The sequence below is a fragment of the Epinephelus lanceolatus genome, chromosome 16 (genome assembly GCF_041903045.1).
Source record: "Epinephelus lanceolatus isolate andai-2023 chromosome 16, ASM4190304v1, whole genome shotgun sequence".
Taxonomy (NCBI): domain Eukaryota; kingdom Metazoa; phylum Chordata; class Actinopteri; order Perciformes; family Serranidae; genus Epinephelus; species Epinephelus lanceolatus.
The window spans coordinates 29,735,630-29,746,783 of NC_135749.1; the positions used below are offsets into that span (position 1 = coordinate 29,735,630).

General features: G+C 39.2%; 1 protein-coding gene across 1 annotated transcript; it reads left to right on the plus strand.

Moving 5' to 3' along the window:
- Window positions 1-310: 310 nt before the first annotated feature.
- On the plus strand, window positions 311-5,684 carry ndufs5 (NADH:ubiquinone oxidoreductase subunit S5). The gene is made up of 3 exons (XM_033636647.2): window positions 311-415; window positions 2,171-2,391; window positions 5,483-5,684. The coding sequence occupies exons 2-3, from the start codon at window positions 2,176-2,178 to the stop codon at window positions 5,585-5,587; spliced, it is 321 nt and encodes a 106-aa protein (XP_033492538.1). The 5' UTR covers window positions 311-415; window positions 2,171-2,175; the 3' UTR covers window positions 5,588-5,684.
- Window positions 5,685-11,154: the final 5,470 nt, after the last annotated feature.

Sequence of the window (11,154 nt, forward strand, 5' to 3'; positions counted from 1 at the left end):
AATTAGTCTTCCCTTTACAAGCCGCATTAGAAGTATAGATTCATTAATCTATCAGTAATTACAATGCAATAATATACATTAATCTGAAATAGGTCACTCTGTATAATGACTGAGTAAATTAACTTTTGGCTGTGTATTTGGTGGCATATTTTGCTGTGATGTTGATGCAGTATTGTTAATTGTAACAGAGTACTTCTACACTGTGGTACTACCACTTAGAACTGAAGTAAAAGATCCGAGTACTTCCTCCACCTTTGCTCAGTTGCAGGAGCCTTGTATATCTCCTCACAGTCCAGTCTTCAGCACGGTCGCGTCTCTTCACGACACAGTTGATCATTTTACGGCAGTGTTTTGGTCAGCCGTAAAGCGAGACGTGGGGAGCGGAGGAAGGTTAAAGAGAATCCTACAGCACACGGTACATATGAATATTTTTGCTCTTTGTCAGTATTTCAACAAGGCTTGACTTTATTGAACACAGTGTAGAGTTGATATGTTGTTTTAAAAAAGCCCCAGTTTGTAAAAAGTGTATAAGTCGAGCGGCCCGTAGTTAGCATGAACAAGCTGTCATTGAAGGAGACTTAGGAAACGTTAGCATTCATGCTAACAAAGCTCTGACTTGGGGACATATTCATAGAATGGTTTTAGTTAATGTCTACATATATTGACTTAGGTAAGAGAGATATAAAGCTTTCACATTACAGTATGTTTACAGAGAAGGTTCGCAAGCTAGCTTTTGTTGTTGGCTAAGTGCTAACTAGCTATCTTCGGTTAGCCAGCTTCCTAATCTTGAGGGGCATCACTAATCATGGATAAGTTAAAACAGTTTATTGTTGGGTTTTTTATTAAAGCAGTGTGATTAAATAATGCATTCCGTTCTTTTGGTCTAATTTTTTTTTTTTGACTATTTGGAGAAGTAAAAAACTGTTTTCTAAACTAATCTGTTTTCATGTTTGATGTTCTCCTCCATGTTATATTGCTGTAACGTCACTATACTGTTATGATATTACTACTTTTAACCTTATACTCATATCCTATACTTTATCATAATTTACCATATTATACTGTTAGCATGTTACAGATTCTTGCGTCTTATTTATATTATATTTATGTGACATCTCCATATAAATGCAGATAAACACCAAGTGTCATTAGTTTATCATCATCAGTGTGATGTGCACTGTTAACAAGGACCTGCTGACTCTGCTGCTATTAATCACTACTTTCACTTTGTGATTTTTTTTTGTCCCCATACATCCATGAATAGTATTTCTACTCGTATTTTAGTTTTTGTATATACCTCTCAAATTATTTCTCTGTTGTTTTTTCTCTATCTCTACTACTTTGTTCTTGTGCTCCTGCAACAACCAAATTTTGATGAAGGTTTACCATATCTATGTCATAATTTCGTATATGTACTCTTTGTATAATTCCAATAGTATTTTCATTCCTGTGTCACTTCCATTTAAGTCTGTAATGCCATACTGAGGCAGTTAGACAGCACTCTTTGTTATGGTATTTGGCATGCCATTACAATTATGAAAACAAGTAGTGTTTTTAGTCTTTTTGTCTCGTGTGATGCTGCATAACTTATTGTTTGTGTGTATACTTCTGATTCACAAAACATTATTGAGTGTACTGTGTGCTGAACAATGTTGCAACAGTGTTTTCTGGCTAAAAGCCTTAACTGTTACTATGGTACATTTATTTGTAAGGGACAGTTATAGAGAAACATTGACAGTTGCTGAAGCATGCTGATGTATTGTACATATGTATGTTGCCAAAGCTCATAACCAGTTAGAAAGGCTGCTGCTGTCAGACCTTCATCAGTCTGATCACCCATTCTGTCTCTCTTACAATTAAATAGCAGTTTTAAAGCATGTGTCTTAGAGTGACTACAGCCTTTGGTAGTAACTCATAACATGGTTTATTTGGAACCAACAAGGATTTAGTCGGACCAAAAAAAAAAATCAGACAATGCACTTTGAGGATAGTGAAACAAAACAAAGGTTGATGCCAAATTTCCCTTGAAACCTCTTCAAACTGCAGCAAATTCTGTCCTTTTCATAAAAGACTGGTGATTTACTCTGAGGTCTAAATAATATGGTTTTGTATAATCTATATGAATAACCCCTGTTCATCTTTCTTTCCTCTCCATTTCCTCCTTCATTAGCAATCATGCCATTTGTGGACCTTCAGTCACGGCTTGGCATCAACCTGGATGGCTGGATGCTGCTGCAGAGTGGAAATCAGCCCAACAAGAGAGCAGCCCGCTGCCATGCCTTTGAGAAGGAGTGGATTGAGTGCGCCCATGGCATCGGGCAGACCCGTGCCAAGAAAGAGTGCCAGCTGGAGTTTGAGGACTTCTATGAGTGCATGCACAGGGAGAAGACGGTAAGTGTCTGCATAATGACTTCTGTGTGCAGTCAGCGGCTTTTGAAAAAATGGCTTATTTTGGAATACTGCCAGGTGATAGCTCAAGAAACTGCAGAAGCCATGCTCACTTTTGTTATGTTAGATGTTGTGTACTTTTTGCATGAGGGAACTGAGCTCACTCACTATAATTTGCCACCAGAGTGCAAACAAGAATCAGTATGCCAGCAGGCAATGAAAGTTCATGCTGTGAGCACAACTGGGACAACTGTCAGCTCTGTCTTTCTGATAATGTGACTTCATGTTAAATGGATCTGTCAATCACTTATTGCCCTACGAAGATATTAACATAATATCAGAATAAAAACGAAAAAAAAGCTATTGATATTCTATTTTTTCCACAATATTATTGTTTCATTGAGCTAAATTACATATACTGTGTGTGTGTGTGTGTGTGTGTGTGTGTGTGTGTGTGTGTGTGTCATCGAAGCGATTAAAAAAGTGCTGATGATCACAGTAGGTGCTTTTTTTTGTCAAAGTAAAAAACTATGTGACTCTTTCTATTAATCATTGTCAAAAAATCTTTTTCATCCACTGTGCTTAAGGTTATAAAACATGAAAGTTTAAGGCCTTGAATCGTCTTTATGGGTTCTCTTTAATAACTTGTGGGACATCAGTCAAGAGTTTGTCTTCATTGGTAGTAAGGCTTTTCCATTGGCACCCTTGCTTGTGCCAATTTGTGTTTCCATTGTTAATTGTAACATGCAGAGCCGCGCTCAACATGGACCATTTCCGAAGATGGGCCAAAAGCGAGCTTTACCAACTCCAGGCGGGTTGCAGTAATGTCTTGCCTACCGCAGCCAACCCCTGACAACCCCCTTCTCCCCCTGAGACAAGTGTGTGTTGCAAGACTCAACTCATGTCTACCTGTGCAGAAGAGCAGGGAGAAAGGCGTTTTTTTTTAAAGTCTCTGTGTGGTCAGCTCTCAGTACTTTTGCAGCTTCTAACTGAGTCTCTGCAGTAAGTAGTTTAGTTTTTCTCCTGCGTCCCTGTCTCTGTTACTCAAGACAAGTGCCTAACACACCTTCAAGCAGGAAGCTCTGTTGTAAATGAGATGCAAATCCCTGCTGCATTGGGCTGACATGCTGAGTCAAACCAAGTCAAACCAAGCCACCACATGAGTGTGGAAAAAACAATATGGGTCTGCAGATAATCATGTTGCTTACACCACCCAAACCTGTTTGCTAAATGTTATTCCATCAGCTTTAAAAAAAACAAATTTTCCAGCACATTAAAGGGAAATTTCGGTTTATTTCAACCCGTCTCCTATGTTCTAAATTTGGTTCAAGTGACTAGTGACATAAAAATAATAGTTAGCATGTTAGCCATTAGCCTAGATACAGCCGGGGTGCATAGTAGCGTCATACCTGTTAAAACGTAAGTGAACGGGCATCCTTTCAAGTGCAAAGTTAGTCCACTAAACAAGCTGTTTTTCCACAAAGACCGCCTCATATCGTTAGGATAAATGTCAGAGAACATATAGAAAACGACATGTAAACGTGTTGCCTTACCTTACCGGTGTGGTGCCATGTTTGTTTACCATTTAGCTCTGCTTTCCAAAGCGCGGCCGAAATATATCTTGCCAGCTCTAGATAAAGCCCAGCTGGATACTACTCCAGGTGGAGGTGTCTCGTCCTCGGTCACATCCAGACCTTGAAAATAAGGCTGCAACTGGTCCCATTCCTTGCAACAGAGGTATTCCTCTTCTGTGGGCACTGGGGCACAGCATTCACAGGTACACCACCAATCTCCACAGCTACGCAGCCTTGTGGCAGCCATTCCTCCTCTCTCGTCCTCTACCTGTTGCGCCTCTCTCTCTCTCCTCCTCTGTTCTTCAGTTTCATGAAGCTCTTTGTCAGTGTATTCTGGCTCAAATAAATAAGGGCGGCCATCAAACTCTGCAAAATCAAATTCCTCCTCCACAAAGTCAAAGTCTGGCAAAAAGTCAGCCATTATTCTATAAATCTTTCATAAAATAAATGAATGAACTTTTCAGGCTACTGTTCGGTTCTGCCTTCCAGCTTTTGCTGCTTGTTCAGGCACGCTATGAGATCGCTGCTTGTTCTCGCGATATTTCGGCCGCGCTTTGGAAAGCAGAGCTAAATGGTAAACATGAGCTAAACGGCTAACATGCTAAGCTAACTATTATTTTTATGTCACTAGTCACCTGAAACAAATTTAGGATGATAGGAGACAGGTTGAAATAAACTGAAATTTCCCTTTAAATTAAATTGCTTCAAAGTTTCTCATAAACTCACTAAGAAAGTATTAGATGTAATTTCCTCCAAATGGTCTTTAGCCCTTGTTTGACCTTCATATCTATATCTAATATTAATATTGATATCTTTATATTTATAACATTCCGGTATAGAGTTTGGTGTGATGGATCGTAGGGTGGAGGAGAAGGGAGCATGTTTTAAGCATCAATAGAAAAACACTTTACAGAAGTAAAAATGACTAGGAATTCATGACAGAAGTGTGTTCAGAGAGAAATACAGCACCCACATCCAGTCCTTTTAAATATTGTCAGAGTTAAACTGAGGTCAGTTTTGATGGTTGCGTGTGTGTCAGCAGAGGAGAGACAGATGCACAGTCTGCTCACTGTGAATGTGCTGCAGTGGCAGGAATTTCCTTGCCTTGATCCAGACGCCTTGATTTGTCCGTAAGCTACATCTCATTCTTTCAGGACGTGATGGAGATAAACTGCTGATTTAAGATGAACGACTGACATGAATCTCACATCAGTTTAAGATGTATTAAGCTTAAAATGTTCGTTATTAAAGACAAGACTGGATTTTCATTGTGAGCAACCAATTATTATTTGGATGGAAGTCTGCATGTCTCCAGGTCAGAGCAGAGGTAGGGAGCTGTTCTTCTAGTTCTTCTGTCTCCCACAAGAACACGTGGTGAACGGAGTAAAAGACCATGGATAAGAAAAGAGTGGAGGGATGCAGGACATTAGCATTAATTACTTTATTTTCCTTTTCTCTCCTCTCTCTTCATCTTTTATTCTGCCTCAACAACTAAACTCTTCCTCTCTTACTCCCCGCAGCGCCAGAGGCTCCATGCGATCCGTCAGCAGCGTGACAAGATGGTGAAGGAGGGAACTTACACACCACCACCCTGCCACTCAGGCAAAACCGACCAGTCACCATGAGGGAACATGCAACTGTCCGCAGTTCTGTTCTGTAAATCAGATATAGCTATTTCCTGTTCGCTTGTACAAGTTTGCAAATAAATGTTATTATTGCACATCTCCTTGTTTTGTTCTTCCCTTTCATTTTTTCTCTCTTTTTAGAAATGTGTGGAAAAGCAAAAACAATAATGCTGCAACCTGTGACCCTGTCACTGTAGATTAATCTACCAACAGTTGATAGTTGTAGTACCTAGATTAGCCAAATCTCCATTAGCTACAAGAGTAAAATGCTGCTTCCTAGAGGTGTGGACTCATCTCAGACTTGAGTCACAAATTTAGTTGACTTTAGACCCGACAAAATAAAAAAGGGCTTGCAACTTGGACTGTAACACCAATGACTCGTGACTTTACTTGTACTTGAGCCTTTTACCTTGAAAATACTTAAAACCTTCTCCCAAGCACAAACGTTTAAAGGTATGTAATTTTCTTCCATTTCCTTAGTCAATTATTCATTCCCAGCAAGTCAATGCTTGATTTCCCCAGATCCACTTTATTTGAACCATTCTGACAGCATCCAGTCAAGTTGCAGGAGGGAAACATGAAGAACGAATGTCACTATTGAGTGCCAGATTGAAAAAGAATTACCCCAAAGATGATTTTGTTTGTGTAAAAAAAGAAAAAAATTACTTAACAAAAAACTGAATAGTAGTCCTCAAAAACTAATTGCAGTACACAAAATGTGTTGGTTGAAAATTACAGACAAACACAACAAATTCCAACAAACTTGTTTTAACAAATAAGAAAAAATGTAAAAAGTATTCATGATTTTTGTATATTTAGTATATTATTTCTCTGCTGTTAAAATGGCATTACATTAGATGAAGAGTGCATTATAAATTGTTTACAACTTGAAACTTAAAGTTTAGGATTTGGAACTTGTCAATCTTGACTTAACACTTGAGTGCAAACACTTGGAAGTTATTGGTAACTTGCAAAACAATGACTTGGTCCCACCTGTGCTGCTTACATATTAATGCACCAAGTACTTTTACTTTTGAGACCCTGAGAGTTTTTGAGTAAATTTTGTTAATACCAACATTTTTTTACTTGCTGGTATGAAACATTTTCAATGTAGTGCTTTTACTTGTAATGGAGTATTTTTACAGTGCAGTATTGCTACTTTTTTTCCTCTTAAAGATTATTTTTTTGGCATAGATACACAGGAAAGGTGGGAGAGAGGAGGGGGATGACATGCAGCGAAAAGCCACGGGTCGTAATCAAAACCAGGCTACTTAAAGGACGCAGCCTATATATGGGTCACACACTTAACGTAATCTGAATTTTTTTCTCCATCGCTACAAAAGATATAGAATTAATATAAAAATACTGTGAATAAACATTAGCAAATGGGACATGATGGTGTGAAAATGTAGCCATAAAGCTGTGTTTTATTATCATTTTAATAAGTTTAACATTATAAAAATGCTGAATCTAATACACAGTTATTTTAATATTGGTTTTATCCAAAGTCCTGTATGTGTGTAGTTTCATCGCCAATTGTGGACTGCAGGCTGTTAATTATTGGCCTAATTAGTCAAACAACAGATTAAAAACGCCTCTAATGCTCTATGATAACATTATAATTTTTTTTTTTTTTTAAAGGCTGCAAATAATAAAAAACAGGTCATCCTGTGATGTTGACAAGCAGCAGACAGACAGTTTGTACTAAACAGCCAAACCACAGCTGGTTAAATGACTTGCAGTTATTCCTTCAGCTGTGGTAAACATGTAATGTGTTCAGCTGTGCCTCTGCTGTGAAAGGAAGTTTAATTACAGTCCATTTCTTTAACCCACTGACCTAATTTTAGTAAATCCTTAAATGGATTTAGAGAGCAAACGCTCCAGAGGGATGGCTGGACCACTCCGATGATAACTGATATGAATGCATGCAGGTTGACATCCTTGATTCAGTTATTGTGACTGATTAGGAGGCTCTGTGAAGCGCCACAAGATGGAGCTAAGAGCACAGATAACGATGGAGGGAAAACTCATCAAGTCTCCCTGAAGAACTGAAAAAGGTTTCGTCATTCTGTGACGTTACGAACGAACACTTCAGCTCTTTTCTTGGGGTGGACATTTAAGCCAGAAGCAGTATGCAGTTTTATGGCTGTGCTGTGGTTTAATGGCTCTTTTTTCAATAAATAAATAAAATTACACCTGTAAATTAGTGAAAACCCACCATGATTCAAGCCCGGGGTAATGATGAGACATTATAGCCCAGCTTGAACCCGGTGGGTCAGGTTGGGAACAATTGGGCTTGGGCAGAGAATCAGAGCTCCTGTGTAAAGATATGGTGGAGTAATGGTATCCTCAGCAGAGAATTAAGTCATACTCCTTCTACATATGTTGTAATCTGAGCTTCTCTGTGGTTTGTTGCCTCTCTGGCTGTGCCTGCATGGGAAATGTAGCGCCTACTCTGTGGTTCCCCCCCAGTAAACACCATCAGCTCTGTCAGCATTGTTGCTGTTGTTTAGTGCTGTTTATGAAGTTAGCACAGTTAGCTAATAGCTGCTTGTTGAGGCACCTCCATGTCGAGAGCCATGTACAGACAACTCATAAGCTCAGAATTTTGCATATAGCCCATTTACAGTTAATACTAACTGAACCGTAAAATACATTAAATGTGAAATGTGTGATGTTTTTTAAATACCTAGAAAATTGTTTCGTTGGTGACTGGTTCTAAATTGTCTTGGTTTGGTGAGATCTACTGGGAGAAATGAGCTGTAGACCTCCATTTCTAAAATCCTAAATCCTAAAAGATTATTATAGGGTTCTTTTAAAGGTCTTAGAGGCTGAGAACTGTTCAGTGTTACCAAAGAGGAAAATAAACATTGGTTGAGCACTGAGCATTTGTACAATAGAAGGAAGTGTTTGGAATTTGATTTGACATGTTGGTATAAGTGCAGTAAGAGAAAATTAAAATTTCCTACTTTGTCAGGTACAAGTTAAAGAGCAAGTACTAAACCTGTATTTTCATTTCAGATCACACAGGTGGAAACATTAGCTAAGTGCCCAGACTGTTGACATCAGGCCAAACCTGAAGTGTTAGAGTGTCAGGAAACTGGTGCTGAAGTAGCCGTGGGCAGTTTGGAGGTCTCCTCACAATCTAAACTGTATACTCAGTTTAATGTCACATCCTCAAATCTGATTAAACTTCACTGAGGTTTTGACTTTATGCCCGTGTGTGAATGAATACGTTTTTCCATGAATGACTCACACAGTTAAGCTTAGTCTGAAGGCAATTGGCCTCATTGTCCTCCTGAAATCCAAATTGGTCTTACTAAACTGAAAATTACAGATAGCCATGGCAGCGTTGACAGATCCATGACTCACATTATCACAAGTTTCAATTATGTAAAGTGAATTTGGTTTGAGTTCACAGCCAAAGCCATCACTGACCATTAGATTCATGACAGGAGCTCCAGTTCTATACAGCCCCACTTTATACTGAAGGATCATCAATAATTAACTGGTAATGAAAAAACAAGCAGTTACAGTGGTGAACTTTACTCCATGTTTATTGTCACAGTACATGTGGCCGGTCAGTACATTAGCTGCTGTTTGATTAAAGCTGCAGCAGATAATCCAGCAGTGCTTCACCCTCTCTGATCAGATGCGTCTGGATTATCCTGCTCTACCAACACAGCAATCCCAGTGATACCCAGTTGACCCAGTGCTTTATCAATCTGAGCGCATCACAGTCAGGCAAAACAAGGACACCTCAACTAATACAAGACCATTTTTCATTAACTACTTGTTGACTAAAACAGAGCAGCGTTTTTTGGAGTCATGTCTCTGGACACCTGATGAATGTAAGTCCAGTATTCACTCCCTTTTAGCTCCAGTTTTGGTCTGCACCACCTCCTGATAGGAATATTGGGGTCTTTAGCTGCTAAATTCTCCCCTGTGTTCACACAGCTCAGTTGTTGGAATAAAAGTTGACATCGTACGTTTCTGCATACCACAGATAAATTACATTTGTACGATTAATACATACATTCCTAAAGTAATGTAGTGTATGAGCTGGCTTCTCATCGGGAGGTGGAGGGAATGTTGGATGGTGGGTTACCTAGATGAGACAGCTGCCAAGTGGCACACCACTATTCTAGACCAACAAGCAACAAAACTGGTTGTTTTGTATCAACTAGTTGCTGTGTGTCCACCACGTATAGTATCATAAAAACTGTTTTTTTTTTTGTTTTGTTTGTTTCTTTGGGTTTTTTTTTTTTACCAAGACCTCCTTGCTTTTCCTGTCAGGATAGTACCTCGAAATGTGCTGTTTCCTGCCTGGATAGTGCCACCAAAACTGGTATTTTAAAACAAAACATGCTCTTTTCCAAACCACAACCGAGAGTTTTTTTGTGTCAAAAGGTAATTACATGTTAGCCACAGCGTTGTAGAAACCAAAGTTTCAACGTATCCACTAACTAATAATATTCAAATGTAACCATCTGTGGTTTGCAAAAACATGAAAAGCCAGCATATCGTCTGGTGATTGGGTTTACCACCTGGTTGCTGTGTCTGCTGGAACACATTGGTCTTATAATAAAATCATTCTGTGTACAAGTGTAGCTGGAGTTTTGACCTCTTCAGATGTCTTCCTCTTCTCCATGCACCTTGGAAATAGGTGAAATTGTGCCAGAAACCTCCAACCTGCTTCCACAGTATGCTGCTTGGTGCTGGGCAGTTGTGGGTTTTTGGATGCTATGAGAGCGCTAAGACTAAACCAAAATAGTAAAGTTTATTTTTATTTGTTTATTTATTAATTTATTTTACGTATAGGCATTGTTACATTTAAGTAAAATGCAACCTATGCGGGGTGTCGGTGGCTTAGTAGTTAGAACACGCGTCCCATATACAAGGCTGTTGCCGCAGCGGCCCGGGTTCGACTCTGGCCAGTGGCCCTTTGCTGCATGTCGCTCCCTCTCTCTCTCTCTCTCTCTCTCTCCCCCTTTCACGCTTGTCTGTCCTGTCAATCAAAGGCTAAAATGCCCAAAAAATAAATTAAAAAAGGCAACCAACACAATATATGTAGGACTTAGAGCTGTGGCTAATTTGCAGATCTTGTCCTTGGTTTAGCTTTTGAGGAATAAAACACATCCTTACAACACTCTTACAGGCATAGAGACTTACAATAAAGCAAACAGAAAAAACACTACAAACAGTAATTGAGACAAGAATGACAAAAAACACTTTAAATGTCGTGTTGAGGTCTGAGGGACCTCTTTGATATTGCACACAGTCACTGTTTCGTTTCAACACTGTGGGTTACATGAAATGGGGGGTTTGGGGGTCTCCTGCCAGAGAATTTTGGCCATCAAACAATTCATTTCCTGCATTCTGATGAATTGAGTTATCCACCAATTTGTGATTTTCTTCCTTGCATCAACTTATGGTGTAAATTTTGTCAAAAGCAAAATCATATGCTACTTTAGTGTTTTTATCAGGGGGAGCAAATGCACATGTTCGTATATGAAGGGGGCACGTCCCCTGCATTTCCTATGCTGTTTGGCACATTGCAGACGACT

What these genes read in the sequence shown, in the direction of transcription:
- ndufs5 (XM_033636647.2), top strand. Translation starts at nt 2,176, where the DNA reads ATGCCATTTGTGGACCTTCAGTCACGGCTTGGCATCAACCTGGATGGC. An exon ending in GCATGCACAGGGAGAAGACG is followed by an intron (nt 2,392 to 5,482) that starts GTAAGTGTCTGC and finishes TACTCCCCGCAG; the next exon opens with CGCCAGAGGCTCCATGCGAT.